At 43.9% G+C, this 21,376-nt stretch overlaps 1 protein-coding gene across 2 annotated transcripts in view; it reads right to left on the minus strand.

Annotated features, from left to right (window-relative positions):
• Positions 1–21,376, minus strand: part of PDE7B (phosphodiesterase 7B) — a 293,000-nt gene that overhangs the window by 52,120 nt on the left and 219,504 nt on the right. For both annotated transcript variants that reach the window (XM_046677064.1, XM_046677066.1), the window contains one exon: positions 21,164–21,247. In XM_046677064.1, coding sequence (XP_046533020.1) covers positions 21,164–21,247 — 84 coding nt within the window. The remainder of the gene's footprint in view (positions 1–21,163; positions 21,248–21,376) is intronic.

A 21,376-nucleotide genomic window follows, 5' to 3' on the forward strand; every position in this document is an offset into this window, starting at 1 on the left:
ACACATCTTTAGAATGGTGGTAGATTACTACTAAGTTTATCTGTTGGTAGAGGCCTGGATAGGAAGATGTTTCTCCAAAAACTTTCAGGAAAATGACCCTTTATTTTTTATTCTTTGGAAAGGAAGCAAATTCCTTTCTCTTTACATGTTACAAAGGCCACTTGAATTATATTTCACCTGAGTGGATCCTCTGATTTAATGGATTGGATCTTGTGGGTGCTATACATGGGTGGAGTATAACTCTTTCAATGTAAGTATCCACCCTGGCTCAGCAGAGAACTTGAGATGTTTACCTGAGCGTTAAGGTGTGTCTCTTAACGGCCCCTAGCTCTCCGAGGGTGAGAGCGCCCCTCAGGTGCAATCATATCCACCACTCTTGGTGGAGGACACTCTGAAGGAACCAGCTCCCATTGCCTCCTATCATTAACAGGCTGTGGAAGCTACATATTTTCACAATGCTCATCAGAGAGAAGAAAGAACTGTTTTAGATGACTATTGCAGTGTCACCTGTATGAGTACGTGAACTGTCCCCAAAGATAAACTGAGGTACTTAATCTAGAACCAACACACTGGCCCCCAGTCCCATTATTCCCTCTACAGCAAGAAGGGGGCTTGGGGCTGGGCTGATGGAACTAAGAAACACTGCTCACCTACGAGGTCGTTTACACTTATCATTCCATTTACTTTTCATAAAAGTGGATATTGAGAAGCTGGTATTAATGGGTACATTTTACAGATGAAGCAATGGATTTGGAAAGATTTAGTAATTTGCCCAAAGTCACACAACTGATAAATAGCAGAGCAGGGGCTGGAACTCAGGTCTATCTGATCTTGAAGACGATGGTCTGCTCATTCCATCCTGCTCTTTACAGGGAAGGACAAAGAGAAGGGGACCTGAGTCCAGCGTAGGACCCTATTTTCCCTGAGGGACAATGATGTCTCCAAATGCAAGGAATCTCAGAGGTCCCTCCTTTAAAAAAGTATAGGAAAACAAAAAATATAAAAGGAAATTTCAACATAATTCATAAACACAAGTGTTCTAAAACCAAGATAGTAAAGATTTAAAGGCTGAGTATTAAAGTCGGTATCATTGAACAGGAAAGTCAGAGTGAGAAATATGGTAATGCTAATATTGAAAGACAACTGGTGAAATAACTAGAAACAACTGAGAAATAACTTCATAGCAAATTTGGAAGTGAATCTATGTATGTAACTTTCCTGTTTCTCTCAGTGGATGTACAAATGGGATTTTAGGGGGTGAATAATAAATCACTTGTGGGTTTTAAAATTGGAAACACGTGTTTGACTGACACTGACTTAATGCAATTTGATTATTATGTTATTACACAAAGAAATGCGCAGACATCGGTCCGCACCTCCAGCTTTGGAAAAGACAAACATTTTGTTGTGTACATAGAGCAGAGCAGCAGTTTCTGGGGACGGGAAGGAGTGGGAGGGAGCTGGGCAAACAGGCTGCTCAAAATAAAACCGTGACAGGACACTCACAGCCTCGGGTTAACCGTTTCGGAGCCGAGGTTCAAGACCCTGAGATTTTACCTGAGACATGGTCAGAGAGCATAACCTTACTCGTTGAACATGGCCCAGGGGTATTTTCTTCTTTTCTCCCTCTTTCCTTCCCTCTAGAAAATGCATATGTCTTTTATGTATTTTCTAAGTATTTCTGATTACCTTTACAATGTTAAATAATATTCTAATCAGGAATGGTCATTTCAGAAATATATAATGTTCTTTGGAGGCTGTCAATGAATGAAACTGGAGCCCTTGAGGCGTGAATTGGCTATTTCTTCTTTCTGAGTCTGGGCAGTTTGAGCACCTCCACTGAGGACCTCCTCTGTGCAAGGTACTGTGGTACTGAACATACAGAATCTTCAAGACAGTGTCTCTGTCCTTGGCCACCCAGAGGAAGGTGGTGGGGTGGGCTCTTCATTGTCTTCACCACGTTTGTTTCTACTTCAGCTGTGATGGGTAAGGCATATTTCAATATAAAAATGCCTAGAAATTATCATATGAAATGGAAAATACGAGCAAGAGAAAGATTCCGTGTCTAGTGGGCTCTGCTGTCGAGAATGGGACAATTCACTTTGACCCTCCCCCTCGATGGAGTCAGAAGCCTACGTTTCCACGAGGGATGCAGGCAAGATGGCACCCGGTGTGTGAAGGGGATGTGGCAGCGGGAAGAGGGTAGGAGGGCAGGGCAGGAAGAAGCGAGATCAAAAGAGAAGGGACACACAAGCACCCATGGAGGTGGCCTCTGCACCAATGAAAGCCAAGCTGAGAAGAAACGGAAGGAATGTTTTGCATCACCCTCTCAATCCCATGTGGGTTTGAGATTTGCTATCGGTGAGGTCGGGTTCTTCCCAGCAGTGGACTGGGTCCCGCACGCCCTTCCAGATGAGGGGAAGCCTAACCGCAGGGGTAGAGCTGTCAGTAAGAAATATGCTCCTGTTCTTAGGACTATAGAGACCATAGAACCCTAAAAACAAGCTTATAGAAGCCTGTGCTGGAAAAAAATGTGAACATACACATAATGTGCTCCAGCTGTAGAGAGCCTGATCAAGTTGGAGTTGTGGAGATGCAAATGGCAAGGAGTGGAAGCGGGTGGCCTAGGAATGAACTACGAAATACGTGAAGTGTTGGTGCCGAGGTTTCTCTGCCCTAGCTCATTAGCACTGGATTGCTCAGGGTGAAGACTTTAATTGCTTTGTTTGAAGAAGGGGGCAGAGAGGAAGGGGAAGCAAAGACTTGGTAGCTAGACGATCAGTTCAGCTAAGGACTCGTGGAGTGACCAAAGAGAGGAATTGTCCTCCATCGCGTGAGAGCTCGCCCACCCCTTCCCTCCCTCCTTCCTTCCTTTCAGTCTCCAAACGTTACCCAAGGATTCACTTTGGTCCAGACACTGGGCAGTGCCAGGTGCAAAGGTGACGAAGACACAGCCTCTTCCCTCAGAGTGTTCCCTGTCGAGAGGGGAGCTCACTCCTGTTCCTCTATGGAGGTAATAGCCAAAAACAATGGTCCTGGGTGGTGGGGGGCCGAGATATGCACTCTCTTGGGACCCCTGGCTGCCTATCTAGCAGGCAGCTAGTGTGTCTGGATAACAAACAGTGCCCTTGTGCTTTTTTGGATCTCCAAGAGCAGCCATGGCGCCATGACAGTGCCGTCATTCTCCCTCTGTTCGTCCCATCTCCACGTAGGTGAGCCAGGTTTAGCATCATTCTACGGCTCTACTTGGAGTCTCAGCCAGTGGACTGTCTAACTAGGTAAAGCCAGTAGACTGTGATGAGATGGAATAACAAATTGTGATCCAAGGAAAGAGCCTTTGGCCTAGAGGAGACCCCCAGGTTCAAGTGTGGACCTTGAACCCGATCACTCCTCAGTCATCGTCCTTCTCCCCCTCTATGCTGTGAGTTCCTTGAGGGCATGGGCTCTGCCTTGATTACCTTTTAATCCCCAGCACTGAGCACAGTGGAATGAGGGAGAGAAAGAGTGGAAGTCAAAGAAAGACTTCCCTATTTATGCCCAGGGGTCCCAGGTCTCTCAACAAAATGACTTGAGCTAATAATACCAATCATTATTCCAGGTTTATAAGCAGAGAAACAGAGTTCCAAAAGGGCAAGGGACTCAGCAAAAAAACCTTAGAACAAGTAGAAGAACAGGCATAAAGAGAGTTCCCACGCCTCTCATTAACTGACACCGTTTCTTTGTCGCACACAGTAGAATTAATTAAAAAAAAAATCAGGTTCTATCTTGAGCTGAGGCAAGTGTTTTAAACTTTCCATCTTTGCAAATAAAGCCCTGCTGGTTATTTCCAATGATCAGCTTTCAGCTAAGAATTAATGGGATGGATGTCAACTGGTTATTGGTAACCTGTGGGGGGCGTGTTTTGTTCAAGCATACGGGCTGAGCCAGCATTCCAAACGAACGGAAACCAGTCTCTTTATCAAAACGCCAGGCCTTAGCTCTTGGTAAAAAGCAATCTGCCCGGCTTCTGCGGTGTCCTGGAGAACGTCCCTCTCAGTAATGACGACTCAGTCTGCCCTCTTGATGACCTGATGGGTTGACAGATTCCACACTGTTTAAGAATGAAGAGCGAACAGTGTGCTATTTGGAGACTCCAGAACGATTCCTCAAAGCGTCAGAAAGATCACAACAGGGCGTAAGTTTCAGAAGTTCAGTTAAGTGTAAGGTCCTCGCTCTGGAAAGTTTTCATTAAATTTTTTTTCTTTCTTGTACACCCCAGTGAATGCTGCAGTTGCAAATTTCTCAGCATGACTTGGTCAAAACCCACTCAAAATTATGCCAAGAATCTGCTTTGAAAGCTATGCTGTCAACATTTGCAGCCCTGGGAAGCTTAGATAATTCAAAAAGTATCTGATTTTCAGTAACCAGATTTCTAGTTAGGTTGAGTTTCAGATTTTTTTCAGGAGCCCCAACTCTGAAATATTTTTCTTAAAAGCAACCAAAGCCCCTGAAATTTACTTTAAGAATACTTATTCTTTACCAACTTTAAGCCAAAGAGAAACTTTACAGTTAACAACAAGCCATAAAGAATAAAACTCTGCAACAATAATAAAATAGAATAAATTAGAACATTGTCGTAACAGCTTTAGAATCCAGAGAGCTGGCTAGTCTGTTATGTTTAAGATACTTTAGAACCAAAAAGTATCACTGATGAATAAAAAGCCGGAAGTGGACTAATACCTGCACATTAGTTAGTCATGAGGAGCTTAATTAAGCTACAAATAAACCCGAGAGTGCTGTTGGATTTATGAGGGGGGTGTGGGAGGTATCTGGGAACCGTTGGGGGCATTTAGTGGAAGGGATCCCGGGATCTAGCTGTTCTGAAGAGTGTGGGACAGTTCCACACAGCAAACAGTTGTCCTGTATCTCACTCAACTTTTCAATAACTGTTCAGGAAGTCACTTGGGTGAAAAGCCCCAAGTTATTTTCACCAAGTTTATTATCACCTGAACCTGGAACCTAAGCCTGTTCCAGGTTTAACATAGAAACACAAAGTGCTCCTTTGCACGGTCTTAACAGTCCCTTTCCAGCAATGCAACTACTATGCTAACTAAGGGAGGAATGTAATTTTGGCAGGGCAGGTGGTGGGCAGGACCCCGCTGGAGTTGTTCTGAGGTTAGGACATCACCAGTGGCCAGCCTGCTGATGCAGTCTGACTGTGTTACGGACAGAGCACACCTGCGTCGGGCTGCATTCGTACGCCACAGTCACAGTGATTCTGCAGGTAGCTGCGATACATACTACACCATCATGCCCTCTGGGGTGGTTGCGCCCAAGCATTCACAGAATGAGAACATGCTATTTAAGACACACATTGTTTTTCTTGTATTTTCTGCTTTATAATATAGCTAGGACCTTAGTTTGTTTTTTTTTGGGCTCTTATGTGAACAAATAGGCTATGGATTCCCTTTCAAGATAGGAAAGGAGAACATTATAAAATGTGTGCTATAAAAAGGTGGCATTGGGTTGGAGAGGGTTAAAAGCCATTCTCCTGGGTAAAAGCTTAGCTGGTAAACGTGGTGAAGTAACAGACTCCAGTCTGTAGCACAGCAAGTTCCTTACAAGAACAGCCTTTGCTCTGTCCAGCCTCACTGCTCCGAGCAGGGCCCAAGGTCAAAGTTTCCCCAACTCGGTCATCCACAAGCCATTACTACTGATTTTATATCTGCCTACACCACTGTTTACTTAATATCTTCCTTTAAGTCAAATAAATCCATTTTTACTTAAATGTATTTTATATCAATCGGGTGTCAATAAAACATCAGATTGGATGTGGTATTATGTTTTCCCCATTACACATTAAAATAAATATGCAACTATTAAAGTAAAAGAAAAGGGGTGGTTTCTGGGACATTAAGATCCTCTTGTGTACCCTTTGGTATGCATACTGTGCTTTGGGAAATGCTGTTGTGAAGGATATACACTAATGAAGATTTCAGGCTTGTAAAACACCATTTACGGGCAAAGGATGATCCAGTCTTATATCTTCATTTTATTTGTTCCTTAGAAAGAACGTATTTTCTTTTTGCTAAAATATGTCTTAAATACTGCATTTCAAATATTAATGACATCACAAATACAAATAATTTAAAAGTAGAATGGAAGATATGTGATATAGTACTTAGACCACATAATATTGATAATCTTCATGAAGATATTCCTTATTGAACTCTTATTTAAAAAAATTCTTGTAACAGGGCACACTCTCCAGCTACTGTTGTCAAGATATTATATACAATTTATCTTTCTTTAGTAAAAATAGATTATGCTGTCAACAAGCAACAAGTCTTTTTAAATAAACAAATAATTTGCTTATTCTTCAACAAATATTTATCGACCCCTGTTATGTGCAAAGTGTTGTTTTGGGCACCAGGTTACAAGAGTGAGCAAAATAAAGCTCCTTTCCTTACGGAGCTTCTACTCCGTTAATATAAGATGGGAATAAAAGCAAAACTGATTTCCATTGGTCTTGAGAGGGAAGTAGATAGAGATACAGCATTAAACTCCTATCAATCAGAGGGCCTGAACTTCTTATCAGGTGTGTGCACATGACACAGTCATTTGTCATTGAACTCTATATGGCAAAGAGATTTTAATGTTCTGTTGTTTGCATAGCTTTTCTAATAAGATTCTATTTTGTTGATGCTTTGCACATATTTCTCAGCCCCATTGAAAATTCCACTCCACAGTTTGAGGAGTGGAATTTAAGAATGTCCTAATGCTTCAGTCCAAGTTCTCATTTCTCCTATGTAATTGAAATTGTCCTTAAATCACCTTGTGTTGCCTTTCCTATCATTCAAGCCACTAATACCATTGGCAAATGGTGACCAGAACCTCTTCATGATCATTTAAAGGAGTAAAAGTTTTCCTTCTCTATTTAAGACACTTAAAAAATAACACCAAAGGGTGATTTAAGGTGGTGAGAACTGTTAAATAGAGAGCTCAACAATACTCTAAGAGAACATTCCTGTCAGAAGACTAGGGTGACATGTCTTATTATTAATTTCCATATAGTGGGTGTTTCATACTTATCCAGCTATTAATGTTAGATGAAATTCATCCATTGTGTTACTCTATTAGTCATTTCCAAACAGATGAAATAAAAACCCACTGCTTTAGATTATTTTCAAAATCTCAGGTGGCACCACTGGCCTTTCTAGTTTCAACAAATGGAAATTTTAAAAATAAGAAAGCTAAACTGTTCACAAAGATTATTTTGAAATTCCAGTTAACAATTGCTGTTTAAAATAATTGACTCTGAAGCATTCTAAGATTCTGAGAAGTCATGAGTCACTGGGGAAAAACTAAGTTATGCCCCCAAATAGCATTTGTGTTAGGACTTTTTGGTTATAATTCTTTCCAAACAGGTTATCCATGTTTGTCAATTCCCAATTTAGAGCACGTTCGGCTGACTAGAACGTGCTTGTCTTTCAGTGTGTTAATCAACTCTTATCTTTTAAGACATTTCCCTCTGAAGTATTATGATCTATTTGCCTGTGAAAGTGTTTTTTTGCATGAATATTAAGATCCTTTGGCAGTGGTATCCAGAAAAATGTTGACATTTTAGAGACCTAATATTGCCCCTTAAAGAGTGATTATTGCTATAGTCAAAAGGTATGAAGGTGACAGAGACAGCACTGGAAGAGAAGAGGTCCTTTAAAAGAAGGAGCTTAGCTTGTTTCTATCCCATTGCTGGAGCTAAGGGATCAGAACAGTCTCTGCACACAGTAGTGTGGAGTAAACATCTATTGAGTGAATAAGCAACTGAAAAAGAGCAACCCAGCCCTTTACTGTGTCTGGAGGCCTGCCAAGGAGGATGCATTCCCCCCCGCCCCCCAAGGGAGGGCGGTGGATCCTTCAGCAGAGGGGTGCAGAGGATGACCTCTGTAACAAATTTGGAATAGAACTGAACACAGAGACCAGTATATGCTGTTTCTGTAAAGCTTTTTGATAAAGAAGTCCTGATCTTAGGTATAGAAGCCTGGACTGAAGATGTTGAAGTGATAGAGAATGCATTTCACAGTAGACCCAGGAATAACTGGTCATTTCTTTGTGACTTAGTTTTAACATTAAGAAGAAGCAACTACTTGCCATGCAAGACACAAGGGAGAGGAAGCCTGCTTTCTTTACTCACAGGCCTTCGGTGATTCTCCATTTTATTTTTTATAGAGTAGATGACTGGCCTTCAGGACGGTCCCTGGTTCTACCCAAACCTTATCGTTCAGTAAAAGTTTCAGCCTAATTTTACATCAATTCTGATGACCTTCCCTCCAACTGTGCAACTCCCTCCTTCCACACTGCCTGTCTGGGATGCGGGGCCCTCTCCCTTTGGATAAACCTAGTGTTTTCCCATCCCTCGTCTTTATTTTGAATACACTTAAAAAAATCTCCACTTGCAAAAATGCAATCAGTGTCCAAGTGCCACTGCCAACTCCTCCACGGGCTCCTTCCTAGAAGGTCCAGCGCTCCCTCCCTTGGAGCCTCCTGGGCGCCTGCCTGATGTTCATCTGAGTTGTGCAGCAGCCCCTCCCAGAATGTCTTTTCATCCTTTTTCTCTTATAGCTCATAGCCTGGCATGCAGCAGTCACTCCGTAAGTATGAATTGTTTTATCTCGTTTATCTTTTCTTCTTTAAAAAAAAAAGAAGTTTTACCCCAGGTCTTCCAATGAGAACATTTTCTGGATAGATTTTTACCTTTCTGGTCTTTACCAAGAATTGTCTCCAAAATAGAAAATAGAACTAACATGGTAAGGCTCAAAGTGAAAGAATGAGAAAAGAACAAGAGAGGAGATGGGTGACTTTCCTTCCTCACGGGCAAGGATGGTCAAAAAACGGCAGGTGGGAGAGGGGAGGGGGCTTCTGGGGCTTGCAGACTATGCTCAGGTGAGGACGTGCTGCTTGACTAAGTTCTTAGCAGCTCCTGGGAGAAAAGGGGCCAGAAATCTTCACATTTCCACAGGGTCCAGAGGCACTGGGGCAGACAGCAAGCAGCAAACATCCCCCATCCCCTGCCTAGAAATAAAGCAGCTGCAGCTACAGCTTCTGCACCCAATGAACTGCCCCCTGTGGATGGTAGCGGGGTGGGTGCGCAGGACAGAGACAACACTTGCTTTCCTGGCTGGACATTCCTTATAGATTGTATGACCCTAGCAGCACAGAGAAGAACAAGGAAGAGACAGCAGTCTTCCACCTGGGGTCATCACTGTCTTTATTTTTCAGTCTTGTGTTTCGGGAAGGGCAGGAATGATGACAGGTTTCTCTACGATGGCCCCCACTGTGGTGACAAGGGAAAGCAACGGCACAGACATCAGACACAGGTGGGGCCAGGCCACCATGTTGGTGCTGGAATTTCCCTCTTAGTGGTGCATCAGCTGTGGCACTTCTGCTGCTGAGGGCTGGGGGCCAGGTGGAGCAGAGAGCTGTCTCTGGGCCACGATGCACAGCCAGCCAGCTCAGAGGGTCCTCCAGCACCCTGTCTCCACTGCTTTCCACATCGCGTCCTACCTCGTGGAGAAACTGGAAGTCATTAGAGGGGAAATGCCTTACTTTTCTGCTACAAAGCCAACAAAACTTCTCCCTCTGCAGCCATTTTTCCTTCTTTCCCCCTGTTCTGTTGGAGGAGCTGCCTCCTTTGCTAAGGCCAGTCCCCGCCCACCTTTGCAGGACATCGCCTCCCAGTTATGACTTTTCTCTCCCGTATACGCCACTGTTCTTTCTCAACTGGATCTTTCTCACCATAATTCCAGCCTGCTTCAACGTCTTGCAAATAGCCTTTCCTATGCCCACGTCTCCAGCGGCCGTTTTCTCTGCACCACTTTATCGACCATCCTTCGGAAGGAGACGGGTCTGGCTCTGTAGGGGGAGCTCAGGAAATATTTGTTGAAAGGATGAATAAGTGAAAGAATGAGAAACCTAGAAGGGTTAGTCAATTACTCCCTTCCTCAACGTAAGGCAAGTGTGTTGTTCTGCTGCCCATTATACACTCTTCCCAGAGCTTCTGCCGATGGGCAGAGAGAAACAGGAACAGAAGAATGCAACGGTAACAGTGCATCTGGGGAGAGTCTGCACTGGGGTGGGGACGGGGCCAGCCCTCTGCACACGTTTACTCACTACCTTCCACAATAACCCTGTGAAGACGGGCTCTCCAGTCCTGCTTCTCCAGCTCAGGAGGCAGGAGGACAGAGAGGTCTGGGCAGCTGCTGCCTCCAGAATCCAGACCCAGGCCGCGGGCTCTGCTCGGGCGCCAGCTGCCACCACCTTCAGGGGGATCCTTGTTTTCAAGTGGTAACATTTATTTTATATATTTAAGGTAAAGTTTAAATAAGGAAGGCCGTGTGCTTGAGTGGAAAAACTGTCGAAAGACCTGAATCCTGGATCTTAACTCTTTTATTACCTTGCACTTGGCCTCCCTGGATTTGTTTTTTTGCGTGTAAAGGTGAGAAACGGGGCTGAAAGATCTCATTTAAAAGCTTTCTTAAATGTAAAGTGCTGTTTAAACGTGAATTAGAACTTTGGTTTCACGCTCTTTGGCGTAAATTCCATCTTGAAATGACCAGCCGTCGTTGAGAAGTGCTGGACATTGCTGTGATAAATGCCCAGCTTCACACTTTCCGATCGGTTTTCCAGGTGGCTTAGGAAATCACATTTTATGGCCTAAGGCTGCAACTTCATTTTCTGCATCTTGATATTACTTTATTTAGGAAAAAAAAAGATTCTATTTCTTGTCTACACTGAGTTTTTCCTTTTTAACAAAATCTTATTTTTTTCTGACTATAAGAGAAATACATGCGTATCATGGAAAAAAATAGAAAAGTAGAAATAAGGAAATAATAATCATCTAGAAGTAGTCCTGACTAAAATTCGGGGTATTTTTAAAAACGTAACTGAAATCTCCTTTTAAGATAGACAATTTTGTATCCTGCTTCCTTTTACACAATGTATTACAAACATTTTGAGAAGCTTTCTTTCAACGATGCACAGTTTGCGTGACAGGAAATAACTCAGTCCTCCCTAAGAAAAATTAAAGAAACCAGTGGCAGCCTCAAATCTGATTTCAATTTGTCACAGTAGCGATTCCATTTCCTTCTTCTTTTGGGGCAGCTGACAAGTGTCCTCAGTTGTCTCCTGGACTCCCTACTCTTTCTTATCAAAGGACACAAGGTCGGGTGATGAAATGAGCAATTTGTCATTTGGCACCTTCTGCCAAAGCAGTGAGAATATTGAAAAATACAGTTGAAAAGTTGCGAAATCTAGTATTTTGATGTATGATCACATATTTTCTCATTAAGTTATAAAAATATTTGCTCAAGGATATTGAAGCAGTTTCATACCAGAAAGGAAATAGTCTAAATGTACTATAAAGAGAAAATGACTGTTATAATGTAAGAAAAATATTTAATATGAGTAATTGTCATTTATATGGCACATAAAAGGAATTGTATTGCACGCATGTGCTGCCTTTGAACATTAAGATTTATTTATAAAGAGCCATTATAGTTCGTTATGGCTAACAGCTTGTGCTCTGTGTATTTTTGGGGTTTGAATCCTGGCTAAAGGGTTATTTCTCGGGTGAGTTACTTCTCCTTTTTGGGTCTCAGTTTCCCCACCTTAAATGGTAGTGCCTACTTCACAGGGATCTTGTGGGCATTAAAGGGGCCAATCTGGGCAAAGCACTTAGAACAGTGTTGAGAACCTAAGGGTCCCCATGTATGAGCTACTATTATTATTCTTTGATGTAATGTCTGTGTGGCATGACCGACCTATATTGGTGGTTCGCAAATACTCATGAAGGGTACAGAGCCAGGCTCGCTGCATCAGGTCACCTGAGGGACGTTTGAAAATATACCATCCAGAGATTCAGGTTCAGAGTCTGCAGTTACAGTGTGCTGAGTGCTTTCCCAGAGAAGTGGTGGGAGGACAGAGGAGCAAATGGTTAGTGAGTTAGTCCCCTGGGGGGTTGAGGAAGCTTCACAGAGGTCATAATGCCGGGCCAGGGCTCGAAGGGTGAACAGATGCTTCCTAGGGGAAGAGGTGGCTGGTGAGGGCGCCCTCAGCAGAGGAAGAAGGTGGACCCGAAGTTCAACCACATCTACTGAGGGCCTCTCAGGAGCAAGACAGGCTGCAGGACACGCTGATCTCATTTACCTCTCCCCGCGACCCAATGAGGCTGGTGTTACAATCTCCTTCTGTAAGCGTGGACAGTAAGTTGTCCGGGCATCTTTCCCACGTTCACCAAAGAAGCAGGATTCAAACCCGGGTCTGACTTCAAAGCTCTTCATCGTTCCATCAGCTTCCTCTGTCGTCCAGGGTTGAGAGTGTGCACGGAGCAGCGGGAACACAGTCTGTGCCCGGCTCTGGGTGGGCAACCAAGGTGGACCAGGCAGAGAAGCCGCCTGTGGTCGGGTGTGAAGGGCCTCTGTCGTTCCCACGGTCACAGTGGCCCTCTTGTGCTTCCAGGCCTTCAGGAGACCCATAGCCTTGGGGAGTCTTGCCTCAAAGGATCCACACCTGGCCTCAGCGTCCTGTGCCTGGGATTAAGCACCTCCCATCTCAAAGCTAGTGTGGTGGCCTTGTTGGGTGCAGTGCCATTGGCCACCTTCCCTTTGGGACTTTTGTCTTTAATTACTGCCACTTTCCTCAGGCAGATCCTATTCCCCTCCCTCCTAATGTTACTTATAAGTAATAAACCACCTCAATGCCCCAAGGCAATTTGGTTTGTAGTTACAGAGAAAAGATCTTCTCGATCTTGTGTGTCAACCCTGAGATCTCAATATGAGAATATGCCACAGACTCTAAGGATGGAACACTCTCTAGTTTTTCATATACGTAGCTAAGTGGGGGCTATGGTGAGTCTTTCAGATCCTTTCAAACTTTGAGGGTAGGATGGCAACGAGAGGAGGTAACCCCTCATTTTGTTTATTAATGAGGTCACGAGAGACAGGCCGGGCCTACTCTGGGTAGGAGACTGAATTTAATTTTATTTAACAAACAAGTCGTTCTGGCTCAGCCACTCACAGGGTAACTTCAGTCAAAAGAAACTTAATTCATTCCTGCTTCCCTCTGTATTTTACTGTCTCCAGAAATCCGAAGAAGCCACTAGGCCAGAAATATTCCCAGTGGGTTAAGGTTTTACTCCAGGAAGTGCTGCCATGGGAAATTGTCATTTCTCTGTGCTGTATTCAGGGGAGTTAGTGAACCCGCTGGGCTCTGACACAAGCAGCCACGTTTGTACCGAATAGAATCCACGATAGGGGGTAAGGTGGTGTCTGAATGGTTCTCACAGAGGAAAATAAATTGCTGGTGAAATTTACTTCCTTGTGGGCTTCATCATCGACAGTCTTGTGCTTTGCTAAATCAAACTTATTATAAACTACAATTATTGGGACCCTTGAACAAAGTAGTTCATGATTTTGTGATACTTGTTCTGGCCACATGGCTCATAGATGATTGTGATTCCTGAGTAGGACTTCCAGAACAGGTGTTTCTTACCTGCACTGTAGACCCTTATGTCCTGCTCTCTCCTGAATATTTCTACTTGACTCTCCTGCCAACGACCTGTCTCCACTGAGCTCACATCTTTCCTCACCCCTTGTCTCATCTTCAATTTGTCAGATGGCCAGACCAACACTTGGACCTCCCACTATTCAGTATCATCAGGTTCTATCTCCTATTTGCCACATCACCTCTAGAGTTTCGGCTTATGTCTCCTGCCATCACAGTCTGCCACCTGATTAATTGAGTAGGTCCCTCCTACATATGAGTGTTAGTTAATTTTCTTATACACTATTTCATGCTGTTCGTGCTTCTCTCAAAATTCTCTAGTGACCCTCTTTGCCTAATGAATAAAGTTCAAATTCTTTATCTTGCATTTCAGGCCTTTTGCTTTCTCTCTAGTCAACACACTTGACTACTGTCTGGACTTTCTTCTACTTGATGATTTAACGTCTCCCATATGTCTGCTCAGTCTCACTTCTAGGCTATTCCTTAGCCAGTCAACACTCTGCCTTGTCTTTCGGAGTTCAGCACAAGACCATGAAGCACTCTTCTCCTGCTCAGGACACTTCAGTCTTCTCTGCCTTCTCGAGTCTCTGATTTACTGTCTGCGTCCATTATTTTAGAACTACGTCATTTACACTCTTGTATGGTCCTTGGTCTAGCGTCCACGTGATGAGATTGGTAGGTCTTTGAGGGTAGAGGAACATCTCAGTTTCCTTTCAAGCATTCGGAATCCTCAGCCCAGGGATAGGATGTAGCAGGTGCTCACCTGCTCCCCCAGTCCTCATTGACTTGGAAGGAATTGTTCAGATGTTTGCACCTGGTGTCTTTGGCAGACTCCAGCCCCATCACTGTCTGAGGAAGGAGCTAGTCATCATGCAAAAGGCTATCCCAGCCCTGTGGTCACCAGTGTGGCTCGGGCATCTTGGCTTCATGGCCTGCTTGGCACACAGTGGGTGTCCTGTCTGTTGAATGAATGAATGATAAGCCAGACGAAGTATTGGGCTCCTGATTCAATTTTCTATTTTTCTTCACTCAGATAAAAAAGAAATCCATTAAATGATGTCGGCCAGGTAAATAGAAGGCAATAGCTGTTTTCAGGTCTAGCTTTAGAAAGTCAAAATTATTTCTTTTTGCATATGGTTTTCTCCAGAAAGTCAGGTACACTGGATGATCTCTCCTGACTTCTCTGCTTGGCTCCTGTTTGAATACTTCATCTTTCAATAAAATTCGTATCCAGCTGAGGAGAATTGTTGACGACTCTCTCCTGCTTCCTTAGGTCTCGAAGCACATTTTAGAATGGCCCCACAAGTTGGCCTTAGCGTAGGGGACAGCCCTCCTTAACTTCATCGTTGCATCGGTAACTGCTCATGTTCTAATTCCTCCAGAAAGCCTCCCCAAACTCCCCAAGGTGGAGTTAATTATTCCTTTCCCTGTCTTCCCCAGAGTTAATCACGTTCTCCTCTGAATCCTGCGAACCATCCGTGTTCCTCATACACGGATGCTCTTATTATACATGCGTGCATTACTGGATGTATCGCATCACTTCAAAATGTATATGCCTATGTCTGTAACTTCCTCGGAGGCAGTGGCTGCATCTCCTTCATCTTTCTGTCTCCGGTACCTGGCCCAGCCTACCCCCTGAGGTGCTCCATCCATGGTTGTTAATGAATTGTGACAGGGAATGAGTAAGGACACCACCAGTGCTGTCTTCTGCGATGCAGTGGCATTTCAGTGGCTAACCAGCCTGCTGGTCTGGCACTTCCGTGTCTGAAGTGCTGGGGAGCTTGCCGCCAGAAACCCTGGGCGCACATCATGGAGCATGATCCAAGAGAGTCAGAAGGCACCACAACCACAACCAATGTCTTGCCTTCTTCTAGAGGAAGGCAAATATTGAACTTTGAAATTGTGGGGTTACCTTGGCACTCATGAGAGTCTGAGCTGGTCCCAACTGGCGCCTCCCTTCTCGGCTTGGGGAGCACAGGGCTGGGGGCGGGTTATGGGGAGGGTGGGAAAGCATCCTCTGCACATGACTCCTTTCAAATCACCCTGGAACATTCTTTTTGTTAAAGGATGTTTTTATTTTATTTTCTTACTTTCTTTTTAAAATTTTTCTTTTAATTTTTTTATTGAGATGAAATTGACATGTAACTTTGTGTAAGTTTAAGGGGTACAACCTGTTGATTTGACACATTTATCTACTGCAATAGGACTATCACAGTAGCGTTAGCTAATGCCTCTCTCACCTCATACAGTTACCATTTAATATTTGTGGTGAGAACAGTTGAGATGTGTCTCTTAGCGACGCTGAAGTTTCTCATGTGACTATAATCGCTATGCTGTGCATTAGGTCTCTAGAACTTATTTACCTACTGGTTGCAAGTTTGTATCCTTAAACAACATCTTGCCCTGTAACATGGTAGTTTAGGTTCTTTACATTTTGACTGGTTCTCATAGGGAACATTAAAAGTTATCTTTAAGATTACTGAAAGACTGTCACCGTTTGGTAGGAATTCTCTCTAGCAAACGAAGTTTATAAGCAAATTATCCTTCTGTCTTTAAGATGGGACTATCATTTAGCACCAGATGGTTTGTAACATGCTGGATGGCTTTTGGTGGACAGTCCTTCCGTGAACGTATTTTATTTTTCTGCAGGGTGTAATACGTCTTAGACGGCAGCTTTTAAAAAAGGATTTGCGTCTCTGTGTCACTTCTTCATAAAAAGGTGTGTGTGTATGTGCATATATATGTGTTTACCTATTTGTATATATAAGTTCTATTTCGGAAATAACAGGCAAAGGAAAATACTTTTGTACTTTTACTGAAATTATCTCATGCTTGTGCAGCTAAAACAGCCCTGCTTGGAGAGGCAGATCTGGCGAACAGAACTTTAAAGATCAAGATTAGTAAATTAACTGACGAAAAGCCAAGTAGCCAATTAACCTGGTTCTGCAAAGCCTGGGGGCTGGTCTGGAGCTCCAGGCTCTCTGTGGCGCCTGATATTTGATGCCCTAAAACCTCCAGCTGAAGCCTCTGCGTTCCCTCAAGCTCTGCAGTCGCTGGGGACATTCACTTTGTACATGGCTTCCTGCGCTGGGCGAGTGTGGAATCGCATTGTGTTGCTCTGAAGTGGTTGCCACGGGAACATCTCCACCTAGTCATTATCTACTCAGGCTACTGATTATATTAAACCTGCAGACAGAGGCGCAGAAGGGCCGCTGTAGCCACCTGCGCCGCGGAAAACTGTAATTGCGTCTGCCACACTCACCTCTGTGAGCACACGTCTCTGAACACTTTGCTCTACCTTTTCTCCTCTCATTTACCCCAAACAGAGTTAGTCAATGAAGTAAATCTAGAGGAAATGGGCATTGGGATAACAGAGCCATTGCATTCCCATCCCTCCTGCCCACCTCCAGGTCTCTGTGTTGTGCCTCACGTAAATAAAAATAATTATCCTTCTCTCTCCCTCGGTCCTGCCCACCATGCCCAAGTGTAAAGACGACTCTCCTCTTTAAATGTCTGCGATTCCTGTGTCCCATACAATGGTGCTGAAGCCACAGTTCCCTTCCACTCATCCAGAGAAGCTTCTAAAATCTCAGATAGATGCCCCTCTTCTAAATTGTATAAAACAGAAATAGGAAACGAAAGTGGCTGTTAACAAGTAGCTTTATCTTACATATTTCTCAACAGAGAAATGGAAGGACCTGGATGGATCTCTTATGAGGAGAGTTTTCTGGTCTTTATTCCTGGATTACAGGTGACATTTGAGAGGTGGTGTCTTCAAGTACTCTTTTGTGGGGAAAACCATGTAATCCATTGGCCTTATAATTTATTGTCCAAATCAGGATATTTTGGGAGTGAAAGATGGCATTATTAATAAGTATGCCTAGACAACAGCTGCAAACTAGGACAATGCCAGGTGTACCAAGCATATATTGTCCCCTTATACGTAGACAACACATACGTGAGCATGGTGGTACTGTGCCCTCAAAAATATGGGGAAGGGACACCTCTTTCAGAAGAATATTTGTGAAATTAGAGATTATAATTGTGGAATTTAAAATCTGGGCAATCAAGAGACGTTCTCTGTCTTTATAATTCTGTCTCATGTAAATTTAGTCAATGTGAGTCCACTCTTGAAAGTGATGGCACTAGGAATTGAAAAGAAAAAAATGACATTAACAAAAAAATCGACTGAACTGAATGTGCTTATGGAGATGTCACAAAACCCTTTTAACTCTGCTTAAAAATCTCACTTAGGGGTTGGTAACTTTTTCCCTGTAAAAGGCCTTATATAACTATTTTTGGCTTTGTGGGCCATATGGTCTTCATCGCAACTACTCTGCCACGGTAGGATGTAAGTAGCTGTGGAGGGTATATGCATGAACGGGCACGGCTGTGTGCCAGCAAAAGCTTCTTTACAAAGCAGGCAGTTTCAGTGCTTGGGTGTCATTGCCCACCCTGTTCTAGTTATCTGTTTCAACATCTAGAAACTTTGTTCTGATGGGAGTTAGTTTAGATATTAACTCTGATGTCGCCTGTCTTGCTGGGACAGGTTGGGGCCGTGGCTACCGGGGCCAGTGGAGAAGTTGCTGTGCAGCTTTGTTATGCATCTTCCAACCTTTCAGGGCACATGTTGAGGTGTGTGGTCGAGGGCAACATCCAGGGACATCTGGACAGGGGATGGCAGCCCTGTGGTTTCACCAAGTAGTTCAGAAGGGAGGCTGCAGGGTGCAGACACAGGGAATAGGGGCTATGGTGAGTCAGTTTTTCTTATACATTTTTTTCTTTTTTAAAGCCTAAGATTAGATTCTACCTTGGGAGAGACAGCAAAACTACAAGCAGTTGAGGAAAATGAAGTCTTAGGTCTCTGCCCATACTTGGAAAAAACTGACTCAAAATTAAGGTGAATGCAATGAAAAAAATCACTTTAAACTAGTCTGATATTTATTGTGTAGAAATGGAATCAGTTGGTAAGAATAAAAGTTCTGGGAGGAAATCCCAACATGTTTCTTAGGGACTTACTTTTAAATTTTTATGAAGTCATATTTAAAATGTTTCCCTTTGGGCAGAAGGACCACACAGAGAGCTCAGGCAAACCAAGGCGAGAATGTGAAACAAATTATGCAGGATGGAATTGACTCTACATAAAGTGGTGGGAGCTATGATGATACACTGTATCTTAAGTGACTGGATACAACACAGCTATCCACGCACCTGCTGCTACCTGGTGACAAGCTGCTTTATGGCAGACTAAAGCCGGAAATTGTGAAGAGAGACTACAGCCATGTCATTGCTCCTGGTTTCAGCTCACTAACAAGGTATACGGGGCACTAGACAATGGAATGGGTGGTACCACAAGTCAGGAAAAATCTCAGAGGGCCTCAGGGCTATTGGAACTGCCCAGTCAAACCGAGGGGATGACTGACGTTTATAGTTATTTAATATAATCTTTCTGAGGGAACTCTTTAATAAATTGGTAAGTTAACAGTGGGTACAGAGAGGTCAGTAACCATAAAGAGTGTGTCCTTTAGGACCTTGTAGTATATTTAGAGATATGTTTTATACAGCTAGAAAAAAGAAATTTGAGACCACTTACAAAGCCAAGTACAGTGAAGGTAAGTGAATATTGCCTTGGCGTGTGTTACTGATGAAGAGACGTGAATGAAAGTTCCCCAGAGCAGAGTGCGGGGCAGAGGAGAAGAGAATTTAGGGCGGATGGCCAGCACTGTCACTCAGCAGGTGGAGGGTCATAAGCAACAGGTGGGGTGAAATGGGGCTGGCAGAGAGAGGGCCCCCCAGTTGGGAGAAGGAGGCTGGGGGGCATCCAGGCACCAGGCAGTTCCCAGAGGGTCTACAGCACGAGGATGACAGGTGGAACCTGCTTGTACACGATCTGTTATATGGTGAATAATATAACAGTGAAATATTATCTGTATTCAGTTTCTGTTTAAATTTTTAGTTATTTTTCAGCTTTTTCTGTAACAAAAGTAAAACAAGCTAATTAAAAAAAAAGAAAAAAAATCCAATTGTTACAGAGACCTATGATGTAGACAGTTAAATAGTCCACAATCCCACCTACAAAGATAACCATCATTAGCAGTTGATGTGGCTTATTAGCACCAGGATAAGGTAAAAAAAAAAAAAGGTTTTATCATTTGGAACCTAGGAATCACAGAGAAATATCTCCTGTTTCTTAATTTGTTCATGCCTTATATTAGAAACCATGATATAACATCTCATCTGCTGTTGAAAAGAAGCTTTTTGGTTCTTTTCTCCCTGTGACGCTCAGCGTGTGGTGCCATCGGAGTCCTGGTCTCTACGAGGCAGTGAACTAACCGAAGCCTTCGCTCATCCCCATCCTGCCTGGTGGAGCCCTTCTCCTGGGACTGAAAATCAGTCTAGAGACTGCCATGGGGTAACTTCCACGGGTAGCTGGAACAGCCCACTCAGGGGTGTCAGGAGAGCTAAGAGGCACCATCAGAGCTCCTCACAACGTAGCCAATACTGCGTTGGTCGAGAGACTCAATTGTGAAATGTGTTTTTGGGGGCTGAGTGGGGGAGGGTGTCTCCAGTATGGAAAGAGCTACTCCCAGTCTCTGTGCCCCTGAAAGAGCTGAGAAAATAGACACTGCACATCGACAGGGGAGGTGAGCAAGCCAGGAGAAATAGAAACAGAAATAGAAATAGAAACTGTTGGCCTTTTGAGGATCTAAGCCTCAGAAATAGCAAGTTCTAATTTCTCCTAGAAATTTTCAGGCGTCGAGGTAAATCAAATTACCTCCTTAGCTGATCTGGTTTATGCCAAAGGAAAGTAATACTCTGTGGGTGCAACCTAGCTCTGTGAAATTTACAGATGAGAAGGGATGTAAGCACCAAACACTGAAAACCTTGGAGCAAATGGTGAAATTTATCTACTTTCTCCCCTCCCCCCAAGTCCAAAGTGAAGGATGGCTTTGATGGTTAGAGGACATGAAATCTGGCAGGGTGACTGGTCACTCATTTTGATTTCCAAAGGAACTTGAGATTAAGAGAATTATGAGCCAGAGGTTGAGCAAAACTCCAAAGGAGGAGTAGCATATGAACAGGCATGGTGGAAAGAGGGAACTTCCAAGGGGTTGTAACGGAGGATGCAGCAAGGGTAGACTAAAGAACTCTGCCAGGGTGAAGGGTCTTACTGGGAATGCAAGAACAGACCTCAGTGACATAGATTAAATGAGGAAGGGAGCCTCAGAAGAGGACAGTTCCTAGGGGCAGCTGCAGAGCAGGTCTCCCTGTGGGGTTTCAAAAATAGAATAGAATCTCGTCTAGTCAAGTCCTGGCTGCAGGTGGAGAGAATGTGCTGGATAATGAAAGGAACAGCTTCCTTGTCCAGGGCTCCACAGTTGTGAAGACGGACATTTCTAAAGCTGACGTGATCTCCTTGGACCCTCACTAAAGCTCTAAGAGGTCGGGCAGGGCCAGAAGTACTTCAGGAGCGAGGAAGTCTGCAGACACAAGGTTAAGTCCCTGCTGGGAGGGGACAGATGGAGGAAGGAAGGCAGACTTCCCAGGGTTCCGCAGTTCCGAGGGAAGTGAGAATTCTTTTACGAGAACATTTGTTCCTGTCCGGGTACACTTGACTACTCACTGTTGAGCGGGCGGAAGTCAATGAACGGGTAGGAGCCACGGCGTTCAGCAGGCACCCCCGTCTGACCCCTCAGTCGTACATCTCCTGGAAACAGAAAAGACAAACAAATGTTTGAAAACGTTGCCAAGCGTGTTCACTTTTCCTCTGCAAACTCTCCTGCTCACTTAGGTCACGGGTACCGAATCCAACTATCGGGGGGGGGGGGGGGGGGGG

Source organism: Equus quagga, chromosome 11, assembly GCF_021613505.1.
Source record: "Equus quagga isolate Etosha38 chromosome 11, UCLA_HA_Equagga_1.0, whole genome shotgun sequence".
Lineage (NCBI taxonomy): Eukaryota > Metazoa > Chordata > Mammalia > Perissodactyla > Equidae > Equus > Equus quagga.